General features: G+C 34.6%; 1 protein-coding gene across 1 annotated transcript in view; it reads right to left on the bottom strand.

Annotated features, from left to right (window-relative positions):
• Positions 1-5,407: 5,407 nt before the first annotated feature.
• Positions 5,408-15,895, bottom strand: part of LOC108220857 (AP2-like ethylene-responsive transcription factor At1g16060) — a 33,265-nt gene continuing 22,777 nt past the window's right edge. Inside the window, exon 8 of the mRNA XM_064085990.1 lies at positions 5,408-5,834. Within this exon, the coding sequence (XP_063942060.1) occupies positions 5,497-5,834 (338 nt within the window). The 3' untranslated portion in view covers positions 5,408-5,496. The remainder of the gene's footprint in view (positions 5,835-15,895) is intronic.

A 15,895-nucleotide genomic window follows, 5' to 3' on the forward strand; every position in this document is an offset into this window, starting at 1 on the left:
TACACGGTTACAATGTCCAAATTTTGGACATGAATACGGGGACACGACGAATTTTAAAATAATTATTTATTTTTATTTGAGAAATAAATAAAGATATATATTTCATCATTTTTTAGTTGAAAAATATGCATTTGATTGATTTATAAAATCCAAAAAATAACAGCTATAACAAATGTATTTTACATTTTCTGCCAATATTCATATGAAGTAAAAATTAGGCACGACAAAGTAAAAGAAAGGGACAAGTGGGAAACAGCTCGATAATGAATGTGGACTTAAAGAAGTCCAGATACATTGTAATATAATACATCTTAATACTTGCATTCCTCGGTCTTTTCACCCTTTCACTATCATCTTCTTCATTTCTCTCCACCTTTTCACCACTTCTCATCTTCTTCTCCTCTTCCCCATCTTTCATAACATTGCTTCTTACACACTTTCTTCTGTAATTCACAACAATCTTTTATTTTGATTTCTCTCGTAACCATCGACTTTTCCGATGATGAATGGGCGGTATAAAGGTTTCAACAGACGAGTCCGGCCTCTATCCCGTTTCTTGTCTTGTGTCGTGTCGTGTCGACAGGGGTACGTTGACATGAATAGGCGAGTCGGAGTAACACAGCTAAGCAATGAAGAAAATGCTTCAAAATTTAATTATATGAAATCTTGATAATGAATTAAAGATTGGAGTGTATATGATGCAACAACTCTTGAATGTCATGAGGCTGATCAAGTGCCCCCTTATTTCAATGATCCAGTGATACTCTTTGGTACCTCTGCTCCTTATTTTATCTGACCTTTAAAATAGGCATTTCATTCAGTTACTGATTCTCCATCTATACTAATCTATGATGTTCTGAAAGATATGGTCTATACTAATCTATGGTGTTCAGAAAGATATATATGGTCTTTATCTACACTGATATCTAAGTGTTGTGCATTAAAATAAATTATGATTTAGTTATTAAGTTCTTATTATCTATAGTATATGGATGATTGCCCAGATACATGCTCATCAGAAGAGAGTGACTGGCCTTGCCTATTCCAGTGCATTAAACATCCTTTTATCGTCTGGATATGAAGCTCAGGTGCGTTTTTAAACTGGAAGGCTTATAGAAGATATCAGATCCAAAGTCACATGATGCTAATAATCCTTTCGGTGTTGCAGATCTGTGCTTGGAACAGATTTGGATGGAACCAGTCTACTAATTTCATAAATGATCATGGAAATGCTTTGTCTCCCCCACACATTTCTGTCAAGTTTCACCAGGACCACATACATATGTTGGTTGTACATGAAAGTGGTATAGCCACTCTTGAGGGGCCTAACCTCGAGCCCTGCAAGCAGGTATCTGCAAATTATTTGATATGCTTTGTTAAGTATCACAACATGCTTCACCACCCTTTATTAGACCATATTTGAAAGAGGTCCCGGTGATCATTTTCAGTGCAACTATAATATGTATTATACCTACATCAACACATAAATATTAATTGTGTGTGTATACATATATACCTACATGAACACAATCATATTCGACAGAACTTGATCGCCCCTGGTGCAATATCATGTCGCTCTGCTAGTGAGATTAACATCCAAGTTTTTAATGACAGAAGAAAATTCTCAAACCCCCGAAGTATTTCTTGCAGTGGATTCCCGGAAAATTCATCGGTGATGCTGCATATTCATCCGATGGCCAGTCCATATATGCCTGCTTTTTTAACAGGCACATTGTTTTCTTGGACTCGGCATCATTTACCCTCTTGACTGGAAGTTGCCTTCTGCATTATTTCTACAGCCAGGTGATGTATGCTTCTACTCTTGCGGCTAATCCTATGAAACACAATCAGGTTGCTCCCGGGCTTAGTGATGGTGGCGCACTAGTTATAGAAGAAGAGGATATTGGAATTTGGCTTTGTCGCACGCCTTAGCTTGAGACCAGCAACAACTGAGAACTTGATACGAGCTTTTGTGATAATCAGAGCCCAATGTCTCTTGAAATCTATATCTTTTAAAACATACATCTAGGGATTGGATTAGTGCAAGGGTTCTGAAGGTGTTTTTTTGCCTGACTGAGTTAAGTGATAAATTTTCAATACAAATATACACCTGCGGGTAGAAATTGAATTGAGAACTGACTATGAAAATAAGAAAATAAACCTAATAATTTGGCATATACAATGTTTCACTTATAAAGTCTATAACTTTCAATGCAAATATATATACACCTAGCCGAATTTGAAAAGAGAATTGTCAAAACAATATGAAAATAATAAAAGAAAGCCAATATTTTTGCTTGACTATGTTAACCGATAAATTTTTAATGCAAATATATATATGTAGCCACACAATTTGATAGAGTAAGAAAATATGAAAATAATAAAAGAAACCCAATATTTTGGCATATACAACTATTCACTCAAAAGCTTGTAATTAGGAGCTAGTATCCAACTCCTTCATATAAATTTCAGGCCCACTATCACCCTTAGGTCCAACATACACAAGGCCATTTTAGATGTCTAAAACACCGTCACTTGATAGGCCTCTAAATGGATCATATCTGATCCGATTCTTTTTTTTTTTTTTTTATTTTGACAAAATGCAAATTCATTCCATTAAATTAAAACAAGTTTAGTCGGGACAACTCCCCAACTAACAATGCAATCAGGTTGATAAACAATAAAACGAGCTAAACAAATAGCCGCATTGTTTCCAGACTGCTTAACAAACTGAATCCAAGGATTCTTGAAATTGAAAATGAATACAAAGGCTTCTCGAGTAATCCAGCCCACATCAATCCCGAAAATGGTAGCTTCACAATTGACCTTCACAATAGTTCCATGGCTGTTGCGGTGTTCAGACGACTCAATTGTAAAAACTAAGCAATGAGGAACAAGGGTCCTCGAATAATGAACAACTATAATTTGTGAAAGGTGAGCACATGCGATCGCCACCGTTCCAAGCATACCCCAGCTATCTACATGCCGGAAGCCAGCTATAGACATGCCGAAAGTATTAATGATGCGATAAGCCAGATCTCCCAAAACTCCATCACAATCATTCTCATTGATAACACAGAACGACATATCAACGCAGAATCACCCAGGAATGGGGTACTAAATCAACACACGCCAAAAGGCGAGACGGGAAAACACAATCGGATCTTTGATTTCAAAAGATCTGATTTATTCAGAAAGCAATCAAGCCCAAACTCAAATCCGAAACAGATCCGAGAATAAAACTCGATTGGAATCTTCGAGGTTTAAGCAACACTCGATTTTATTGAAAAACAAAAAACTAGTAAATAGTGGAGAAGATGGGAGAGCGAAAATGATTTGGTGGATGAAGAGGATGAAGGTGAAGAATGGAGAAGTGACCGCTAGTTTTGGGAGTCGACTCTCAAAACCCTAATTTGAGAGAGAATAGTAGGTAGGATTGTGTGGCAAGGATTGGACTTTGGAGGTCGATGATCCGATTCTATTTTAAATGTTCATAAATTTGTTTCAGAATCCATTGACAAGATAATCGGCTATTTAGGATATTTAGGTCAATCGGTCACATTTGTCTATGATCCAAACCCATCATTATATGTATATATAAAATAATATTAATATAATATTTAATACTTATATAATCAATAAGCTACTGCGGTCTTATATTTGCATGTCTCTTAGAAAAATCAAACATTTAGAAACATCTAGAAAACATGTAGTTAATGAAATATATATAATTCTTTCTTTAAATTAGTTTTGTTTCGACTTAACTTAGTCCAACTAATTATTTTAATCAACAATTATATATTTTATATAACTACAAAACTTTGGGGTATATATTATTCGAACCAATATTTGATCTACTCCTAATTTTTTTAGATAAAATTTTATATATGGTTAAAGTTTAGTTAATTTGACGAATAAAATGTATTGAATAATGGCAATAATTATTACATGAGTGAATTAAATGATTGCCTTCACTCTTTTGGTCATAGCTTATGTGAAATTGTGTTTGTGTACATGATAGTATTCATATATTTTCTTATAGTTTGTATCATCAATAGGACTTTCATCATGAGGAAAATTATTATGATATAATTTTTTTTATCTTACAAATCCAATAACAAGGATACAATTATATGATAGATATTTCCAACCATCTTGACTAAGTGAAAATGCAAATAATGCATTTAACAATTATTCACATAATTGCAATCTCACAAAATTTAAGGTAGTACAGTTATTCACAAAATTGCATAAATCTTCAAATAGCTGCACATGTGATAATATTATTCACACAATATATCAAGTAATAAAATGTCTATACCCCACCGAAGTAAGAATTCACTATATAATCAAATAATTTTTTTGAAAATCCATCAAGCTGGAAGAAAATATAAAAAAATTATTTATCCTCTTTTACAAAATCAATAACCAAAATAATTAATTATAGAAAATCCGGGTTTTTATAATCTATAACATATTTTTTTTGTTTATAATCCTAAATATTTTATTAAATTAGTAAGAATTGAAATTATAATAAAAATATGTAACTAAATAAATATTAATAATGGCAACAATATTATTCTACACTAGATTTAAAATAATATGATTGAATATATGTGTGTGTATGTGTTTTCATCGTATTTGTAATATGCAACTGTTGTTATATGCTATCCTTTGCATATTACCTTCTTGTTGGTAGCATTGCTAGATGATTATGGATAATTATTTTTGAAATTCATAGAAATATGAATCCGGTCCAATTTTAGGGATTACTTGATTAGTCATAACTGGTCATCATTACCTTTTTTAAGATGAGGATGATTTATTTGGTAGTCATTTATAGGATTTTTTTTATGTGAAGGTCAACTCTAAATCAACTTGTATCAAAAACCAAAAATGTAGTCTTAGGGCCTAAAACGGTAGATTTTTGGTAACATTTTTGCTAAAGGTCCGTGTTGCATTTGTTGCGGTTGCCATAGACCCTTTTGCAACATTTATTTGGTTTCATGCAACATTTTTTGACATATTGCAATAGATTTTCAATTGCAATATGTTGTAACACTTTTGAGTCCTTTGATAACAATTTTATATTGTTACAATAAATTTACTCATGTAAAATTTTTTAACACTATATACTTCAAAGTTTTGCATACCAATAATTTAAACTTTTGTTATAACACTTTTGTGCAACAATATTAAACCAATTGCAATAATTTTTATTTTTTAATAATATATTTGTGCAACAGTTTTGCGTGTGTTGTAATGTTTTAAAATTGTTGGGCCTGATTTACACTAATACTAAATAAATGCAATACTCTAAAATTTTCATAACTTGAAAATTGAACAAAATAGAATTCAAATTACAAACTCAATAATGAAGTTGAAAAGATACATAGAAACTGGACAAAGGTACCAACTTATAAATCATCCTTACAAAAATCAATCCAAAAGCACAGAGAAGATGATATAAACATAAAAAGTGACTACTAAAAATCTTTATTCATCACCATGTTCAGAAGCTACATTCCCATCCTCCTTTTCGTCAAGTTCATCATCACAAGCACGCAACACCGCTTTAAGATCGATGTCGTTGAAATAAGGATCTACCTCTCCCAGTTTGCAAAATATCTTTGTGACCTTATCATGAACTTTTTTCTCGATCATCTCCTCCATCTCAGCAAGAACTTCATCCCTTATAGCCTTTTTCAAATCAGTATGATCAGCAATACTCTGACCATTCTCCAAATTAAGCTGGTCATATTTCTTTATTTTTTTGGATATTCCTGATCTTCCAATATGCCAATTTGTTCCATGGGATGGTATTTTAGTTTTCTCTGCAGTAGGATCAGCATCACCATTATTTGCCTCGCCATGATGTTTGTATTGAAGATATAAAAAGTGGCTTATATATGCATGCACGCACACACACTCGCGCGCGCACACACACATATATATATGTGTGTGTGTGAGTATAATATGTGTGTGTGTGTAAACATATGTATCACTCACTATTTTGGCATGGTATCATACATCATACCCTTAGCAGGCCCTACTTTGAGCAAAATATACTTGATATGTTTGGTTTAAACTTATAATATATATAAATATATATATATATATATATATATATATATATATATATATATATGTGTGTGTGTGTGTGTGTGTGTGTGTGTGTGTGTGAGTATATAATATGTGTGTGTGTGTAAACATATGTGTCACTCACTATTTTGGCATGGTATCATACATCATACCCTTAGCAGGCCCTACTTTGAGCAAAATATACTTGATATGTTTGGTTTGAACTTATAATATATATAAATTTACAAGATGTTACAATAAGTATCAAGATGTCCTCATCATATTTATAAAACAACAACGAAATTGAAAGTGAATATTTTAAAGGATAGGTGAGGGAAGTGATGTAAACCACCAATAAGTAAGAAGCTGTTATTGACAAAGCAGTAAGGATAGAGATAATGGATGTGCTTCATTTGATAATTCCAATTTTTGTAAGTTTGACAATGTGATGGTGATCAATAATGTTGAAATGAAGTATGTAAATATTAACTCCATTGCAGCATTGAATTTTAATAAGATTAAATAAGTGAAGGGTTTCATGTGCTTGAGCTAAAATGCAATTAAGTTTGAAATACATTGAAAATCAGTATTTTAATAATGAAATTGTTTTGATTAAGTATTTTGAGATTGTATGAAATCAATACTAAATGATAACAAGAGAAAGGAGAATACTTATGATAAACTTTAAAATTTTGAAATGATGGATGTCAAATATATGCAATTTTTAATCCTTTGAGTGATATCACCAATAAATAAATATCCTTAAATAACCAACATGTATACATATGAAAACTTTAGATATTGTTAATTCTAAATATCAAGAATATTTCTGTTCATCTTGCTTATGAAAAACATTTATTAGTGGTCAATGCTTAGTCTTCAAAGTAGGTGAAGGAATCAATTTTAATGTGTGACTCATGTACAAGTGAAAATGATTGTGTTCCTCCATAAAGTACATAAAGGATGGTTTGACATGTGAATAACTAAATCTAAATATGTTATGGTTCTGTCATAAATCTTTAAAGCATTACACCAAAAGATTAAGTAAATGACCAATATAATATGTAACCTTATAATTATTATGATAAAAACATATATTTAGATGTGTAAATGGGATAATTTAAAAAATTTATTAAAAGATAGTTGGATTAATAAAAAAAGATTATAAAGGGAGACCCCAAATGTCAACAGATGTAGATAATATGATTATGTGGGTGTTATGTGAAAGGCATATGTTCAGCCTATTTGTATTTAAAGAGATACAACTCAACTCAGATAAGAAAGCTCAGTAAATAGCAAGTCAACGGAATCCGTACGAAGAACGTCAAATGATTTATGGGAATTATATGTCAGATAAATTCCAGGATGCTGCTGCACACCACTGAAAGAAGTTCATTAATATGTTCAGGCCTCAGTGCACAAATAATCTCTTGTGGCACGTCCAGGAGTTCAGAAGATATAAAGTTCCTATACTTTATTTTATCAGAAGATTCCATTTAATGAAGAAGTACTTACAAGACGAAGACTCGACGAACAAATCAAATTCTTAATGTTTATTTGACAAAGAATATTTGATTTAACTAGATACAGATGAACCAGACAGTGCATCTGTGTATCAGTTATTCAAATTGAATATTTGAAGTCAAGCAGAGTTGGTGGTTCGTTCGCTCGACTGATCAAGACGGAGTTTTTATTGTTTAAAGAAGACGGGAAGCAGTTCTGCTGATGAATGGGTGATTAAATATTTAATAGATTATTATTTCACTTCTTAAATAATTAAATTAATTATGTAATTTATTTGTTAAATTAATTCACTCTCGAATTAATTTAATTTATGAATTTATATGATTAAATTAATTAAGTGGATAATTTTCTATTTAAATATAATCTACAAATCACATTCAATCATCCACTCAAGCTCAGCAAGACAATCTGAGATTGTCTTACCGAATTTCCAACTGCCAAGACAATCTTTGATTGTCTGGCCGAGAGAACCACTCTGCCAAGACAATCTTATATTGTCTGCCCGAGAACAATCTGCCAAGACAATTAGGCATTGTCTGACCGAGATAAAATTGTCTGCAAGACATTCTGTGACTTCCCAGACAATCAAAGATTGTCTGACCGAATGAAGATCACCAAGACAATCTTTGATTGTCTGACCGAAGGTGCTCTGCCAAGACAATTGGATTGTCTGGCCGAGAGAACCACACTGCCAAGACAATATAATTGTCTGACCGAACTATAAATTGTCTTGCTAGCCTTTAGATTGTCTTTCTGCCATGCTTTTGGCTTGATAGGCAATTGTAATTGTCTTGCCCTTGCTAGATTGTCTTTTCTACTTGCAATTGTCTTGTCTTTCAATTGTCTTACAAGTACAAATGCTTTGCCTATATATATGGCATTGCATCCTTCATTTTCAAGTGTTCATTCACTTTGTAATCAAAGCATTTGTAAAGCTTTCAAGTTGTTCGTAACTTGCTTGATCGTTATATCCACAGTTTTCTGTGCTTTGATAACCCGGTTGTTTTAATCACTAAATCTAGAATATACCCTGTCGAATTTATTCTACGAACTTTAGTGGACATTAAAACTGAACCATCTTAATTATATAACGACTTCAAACATTGTTATATTAATTAATTATAATCTGATTATCAAATCATATTCAATCAGATTAACTTCCGCGACGATTTGGTACTGATTGTATTCAACCCCCCCCCTTCTACAATCATATCTGGACCTAACAATTGGCATCAGAGCGGTTGATACCATTTTTCCGTATCAGATCCTATACACACTCTGTAACGTCCAAATATTTTTTATTCGAATTAATTTTATTCCAAAAATTAATTTTGATTAAAAATATTTTTCTTTCAAAAATCTAAATCTCTCCAAACACTATTCACTTTAAATCTCTAAAAAATGAGTACACAAAAGATCAGTAGCATTAAAATCCCACCGTTCAGCCAGGAACACTTTGGCCTATGGAAGAGGCACATGTTCCTATTCCTCCGAACTGCGAACAGAAAATACATCGGGATTTTGGACAAAGGTGTTACTACTCCGATGAAGGTCATATTAGCACACGAAGAGGATGGTGTGTTGATACCTCATTAGGTCATTCCGAAAGAACTTTCTGAGTACACTGATGAAGAGAGTGATCAGATGAACTTAGATGATGCTCTTCAACTAATCTTGGTTGAATCTCTAAATCCAGTGATGTACAATGCTGTTGTTAATTGTACGAACGCCAAGCAAATCTGGGATACATTAGAGATTATCAATGAAGGCTCAGAGGAAGTTAGGGAAAACAAGAAAGAGATACTGATGGCTCAGTATGAACAGTTTGGTTCCCATCCCGGTGAAGGGATTTCAGAAGTATTTATCAGACTTAATAATTTGATAAATAATTTAAATCTGAATGGGAAATTCTACGACAAGAAAGAGGTCAACATGAAGTTTCTCTTAACCCTTCCTGAACATCTGGAACACAGAATCACTGCCATCAGGGAAAGCAGAGATCTGAATGAGATTTCTCTGGAAAGACTCTACGGAGTTTTGAAAACTTATGAACTGGAGCAAGTTCAGAGTAAACAGAGATATGGCTGGGGTAAAACACAGAACCATTCGAGAGATCTAGTTGTTGAGTCACCTGTACTGGAAGAAAAGAAGAAGGATGTTGTTGTTCCTTCTGAGACTACTCAGGAATTTGTTGTACCTGAGATGGGTCAGACTGCTTCTACCAGTGGTGACGAAGAGTTCTATACAATGGAAGAGCTTGAACAGTTAGAAGATCAATCTCTATCACTGTTTGCCAAGAAGTTTGGAAACATGAGATTTCGGAAGAACCCTTCCTATAAATACAAACCTACTATTAGTAAGTTTCAGAAGGGAGGCTATTCATCTTCTACAAGCAAAGGAGGATACAAGACTGGGATGGTGGACAGAAGCAAGTTCAAATGCTTCAATTGTGGTGAACCTGGACACTTTGCAACTGAATGCAAACAGCCCAAGGTTCAAGGAAAAAGAAAAGATTCGTATGATGAGCTGAAGCAGAAGTATGATGCACTGGTTAGAAAGCATCATGGTACTTCTGGAAGTCAAAGTTTCAAAAGCAAGTCTTATCTGGCAGAAGGCAAAAGCTGGGATGATACAGATAGTGATGAAGAGGAGCAGCTAGGGAATGTTGCTTTCATGGCTAATGCTGGATCATCTTCACCTCCTCCTGCTGGAAGCTTTCAGGTAGATCCTACATGCCCTAAACTGTTTATGCAATTAGGACTTGAAAGAGATGATGCTATTAAAAGGATGAAAGCTGCTAATCTTAAAATTGATACTTTAGTCTTAGAAATTCATGCTTATAAAATGAATGAGATGAAAGTATTAAAACCTAAAATAGAACAATTGACTATGGACTTAGGATTACAATGTGCTAAAGTCAAAGTTCTAGAGAAAGGTGAGATTGCCTTAAGACTTCAGCTAGACGAAGAGAAAGTGAAATGTAAAGCCTTTAAGGATGCCTCCTTGATAGTCAAAGAACTTAATGATAAACAAGAGATCAAGAGAACTGTTGGAATAGGCTTTGACTATAACAAATCTGTAGGTAAGGCTAGTAACATTACTCCTTTTAAGAAGAGTGCTGAAGAGAGAGGGATTCCTTTTGTTTTGAAAGATTCCCTTAAACCTTTGTTTAAAACCTCAGAAGCTGAACCTCTTTTAGAGACTCCTGTTGTCATTAGATATGAACTAAAACAGGAAGACCTTAAAATGAAAGAGAGTAATGAGATGAGAGATGAGATTCTGACAAACCTGAAACCAATTAAAGTGAGAGGCAATGTTAGGTTGCCTAAAGCTGGTTTAGGTGTCAACTCTGAAAGAACCAAATTCAACAAGCCTAATAGTTTTGTGAATAGTAAGAACAAGAACAATAGATGTCATTCTACTGAGAACTTTAAATCTGATAACAAGGTTAGAGTAGAATCTATTAATGTTCCTACTACTATGACTGATACTCCTGTTGTTCCTGCTTTTGATGCATGTCATAAATACTGTGGTGTTGATAATTGTATGACTTGTGCTTTCAATTTGATGTCTGCTTATTTTAAAAATTTGCATGCCAAAAATGAAAACACATCACCTAGACAACACACAAACAACAAGCATGCTAGATCAAAGACTGCTAGTCCTACTCATGTTAGGAAGGAGACTTATGTTCCAAAGCCTAAAACTAAGGTTTATAAGGCTGTTGTTAAGGAAGTAAGTTCAGTCAAGTCTGAACCAAGTATCAGTCCAAGAGGCTCTGTTGTATTACCTAATAGAAATCAGTTCTTTAAGACTGCCGGACCCAATCAAGTGTGGGTCCCAAAGACTGTCTAATCAAGTTGTCTTTTGCAGGGTGCCAGTGGAGTTGTTCGTGTTACCTGGGTGCTTGACAGTGGAGCGTCAATGCACATGACTGGCAATAAATCCCTGCTGGAGGACATAAGAGAAGGAGCTGGCCCTACAGTCAGTTTTGCTGATAATAGCAAAGGTCGTACTGTGGGATATGGCAAGTACAAAATTGGAAGGATCATCATAGAAGATATTGCAATAGTTGAAGGACTTCAACATAATCTCCTGAGTGTCAGTCAATTCTGTGACAAAGGTTATTATGTTCATTTTGAAAAAGAGATATGTATCATTAAACATATCAAGGATAAGCGTCCTTCACTATGTGGCATAAGGAAAGGCAATATATTCGTAGCTGATTTGTCTTCAGGACCTGGAAACGAAGTTCACTGTTTCTACGCCAAAGCGTCAGCTGAAGATAGTTGGTTATGGCATAAGAAGCTCTCACACCTCAACTTCAAAACCATAAACTCTCTTGTCAAGAGAGATCTAGTGAGAGGTTTGCCTTCCCTGGAATTCTCAATTGATGATCTTTGTGAAGCTTGTCAGAAAGGAAAAGCGAAGAGAGCATCTCACAAAGGCAAAACCATCAATACCATTACAGATCCACTTCATTTGTTACATATGGATTTGTTTGGCCCTGTGAATGTTGCATCTATTGATGGAGGAAGATATGCCTTAGTCATTGTGGATGACTTCTCTAAATTTACTTGGGTTTACTTCCTGTCTTCCAAGGATGAAACTCCCCTGACAGTATTTGATCATATCAAGTTGGTTGAGTTGGAAAAAGGTGTTCCTGTAAAAGCTGTAAGATCAGACAATGGAACTGAGTTTAAAAATCAAACTCTAATCAACTTTTACTCTGAAAAGGGAATTAGAAGGCAGTATTCAGCACCAAGGACTCCTCAGCAGAATGGAGTCGTCGAAAGAAAGAATCGTACACTGATCGAAGCTGCAAGGACTATGATTGCTGAAGCAAAGCTTCCTCTGTACTTTTGGGCTGAAGCTGTGTCTACTGCCTGCTATACCCAGAATAGAACTTTGATCAACAAGGATCATATGAAAACTCCATTTCATCTGTATAACAACAAGAAACCTTATGTCAAACATCTTCATGTCTTTGGAGCCAAGTGTTTTGTTCTCAAGGATGGTGAAGAGAACTTGAACAAATTTGAGCCAAAGGCTTCTGAAGCAATTTTTGTTGGTTATACAAATAATGCTTATAGAGTTTTTATAATTGATACTCTGTCAGTGAAAGTTAGTGTCAATGTTACATTTGATGACACTAAACTTCCAAGTATACAATCTGCTGATCCATCTGAATCTCTGAAGTTTGACAACTATCCAGATTCTGATTCAGATGATGATGTTCCACCTGAGGTTGAAACAGGAGATGACAACAATGATAATGATCCAGGCAATGGTGGAGGAAATGGCAATAATGCTGGAGATTCCACTAATGCTAGTGGTGGATCATCAAGTCAACCTGGCAACAGCTCAGGGGGAGCTGGTGGATCAACTAGTCATACACATCAGCCAAATGATAATACTGCTGAATCATCAAGGACACAACTTCCAAGGGAAAGGATTTGGAGCAGAGATCATCCCTTTGATCTAATTATTGGTGATCCTGATGTTGGTGTAAGGACTAGAAGTGCTACGACAAATGAATGTCTATTCTCTGGGTTTCTATCGCAACTAGAACCAAAGAAAATAGAAGAAGCACTTGCTGATCCTGATTGGGTTCTTGCCATGCAAGAAGAACTCAATCAATTTGAGAGACAAGAAGTCTGGGCCCTAGTTCCAAGACCAAAAGGAAAATCTACAATTGGAGCTAGATGGGTCTTCCGTAACAAGTTAGATGGTGATGGCATTGTTGTGAGAAACAAAGCCAGACTGGTTGCAAAAGGTTATTCTCAGGAAGAAGGAATTGATTACGATGAAACCTATGCTCCAGTTGCTCGTCTTGAAGCCATCAGAATATTTCTTGCATTTGCTGCACACTCCAACTTCAAAGTATATCAAATGGATGTGAAAAGTGCATTTCTGAATGGAAAGCTAGAAGAAGAAGTATATCTGGAACAGCCCCCTGGCTTTGAAAATCCAGAGTTTGCTGATTTTGTATACTTTCTATTCAAAGCTGTCTATGGACTCAAGCAGTCACCAAGAACATGGTATGACACTCTTTCTGAGTTTTTAATAGAAAACAACTTTACTAGAGGTGTCATAGACAAAACTCTCTTTTACAAATTGCATGATAAGGATATGATATTTGTACAAATATATGTTGATGATATTATATTTGGTTCTACTAACGATAACTTGTGCAAGAGATTTGCTAAGTTAATGCAGAGTAATTATGAAATGAGTATGATGGGTGAGCTGTCCTACTTCCTTGGTCTTCAAGTAAGCCAAAAGGAAGATGGAATATTCATTTGCCAATCCAAGTATGTCAGAGATCTTCTTCGAAAGTTCAATCTAGAAGACTCTTCACCGGCAAAGACACCCATGGCCACTGCCACAAAGCTTGACCAGGATAAATCTGGTAAGAAAGTTGATATCACAAGCTATCGAGGTATGATTGGCTCTCTACTTTATCTTACTGCAAGTAGACCAGATATCATGTTTGCAACATGTTTGTGTGCTAGGTTCCAAGCTGATCCTAAGGAATCACATCTTATAGCCGTCAAAAGAATCTTTAGATATCTTAAGGGTACACCTGGCTTAGGTATTTGGTACCCTAAGAATACTGGTTTTGACTTAACCGGCTATACAGATTCTGATTATGCAGGATGCAGGATTGATAGGAAAAGTACGTCTGGAAGCTGTCAATTTCTAGGACGTCGGTTGGTTTCCTGGTATAGCAAGAAGCAGCACTCAGTGTCTACCTCTACTGCTGAGGCTGAGTATATAGCTGCTGGTAGCTGCTGTGCTCAGATCTTGTGGATCAAGAACCAACTGAATGATTATGGTGTTGTAGTAAACAAAATTCCCATATTTTGTGATAATACAAGTGCCATAGCCATTTCCAACAATCCGGTTCAACATTCAAGAACCAAGCACATTGACATCAGGTATCATTTCATAAGAGAACATGTCATGAATGGTACAGTGGTGTTACATTTTGTACCCACGACTGAGCAAATTGCTGACATCTTCACTAAGCCACTGGATGAATCCACTTTCTCTAAGCTGGTTTGTGAGTTAGGGATGTTAAATATGACATAGTTCTCTTGTATATATTTTTCATATGCATTATATGTTTTTATATATTTTTGTGAATTTTCTGTATAATTATATCTATTTTATTAGATTTTATATGATTTTCTGTAGGTTATCTGATAATATTCTGAGTAATTATGCATGTTTGTATATTAGTCTGTAATTTTCTAAGTGCTCATAAACTCCCCTGTACTATTCCCTAAGCATTTAGATAATCATTTGTAATTATATTGTATTTTTCAAAATTAATTAAGCATAAATATTTGATTTTAAGTTAATTCATCTTTTTGAATTGAAGTTAAAGTCATAAGTATTTATATTTAATTAAAGTTGAAATTTACAAAATATTTGTGCAATTTATAGTATTGTTTTTATTTTTACAGATTTTTGATTTTAATTGCGCAAAGTTTTATCTTTTACATTAACCAAAAATCATATTTTTTTTATTTTTATTATTTTTCTGTTAGACAATTGCTTTGTCTACTGATTGGCTCGGCAAGACAATCTCAAATTGTCTTGCTGAACCGGTTTCTCAGTGTATTGCTTTTAATTCAAACAAAACTCGGCAAGACAATTATTTTGTCTTCCCGAGCCTATCCCCTTCATCGCCTCTTTTGTTTATGTAAGACAATTATAATTGTCTTACAGACACGTGACTTGTCTGCTTAGATAAATCTCGGCAAGACAATCTTACATTGTCTTCCCGAGACTTTATTCCCGTTTGTCTTCTACACTTCCTTCGCAAGTCTCGGCAAGACAATTTCAAATTGTCTTACCGAGACTCACCTGCCTTATGCATATATCGCTCATTCAGACAATTGTTCAAGACAATTTCGTTTGTCTTGCCAGAAGTCATCTTCTTCACTTCACTCATATACTTACACGATCGTATATACACACTTGCGTTTATTCATCGTTTTTCAAGTTTATTCGTTAAAAACTTGCTGTGCTTCGATTATTCAAGCTCTATTGCTTGCTGGTTACTGATTATTTTGTGGTGTTGAGTCGAACTGCTGCCCGATTTTTGACTCTTTCCTCGACGATTCTGCTCGATTTTTTAACCAATTCCGTGTGTACTGGTGGTTGAGTTTGTGGTGTGGACTGAAGTAATTGATTCATCTGACTCGTTTTGTGGACCGATTGAATTCGATTTGGTGTTAGGGTTTGTGATTGATTTTAGGGGTTCTTGAACTTAAGGAGC

This window comes from Daucus carota, chromosome 1 (genome assembly GCF_001625215.2).
Source record: "Daucus carota subsp. sativus chromosome 1, DH1 v3.0, whole genome shotgun sequence".
NCBI lineage: Eukaryota > Viridiplantae > Streptophyta > Magnoliopsida > Apiales > Apiaceae > Daucus > Daucus carota.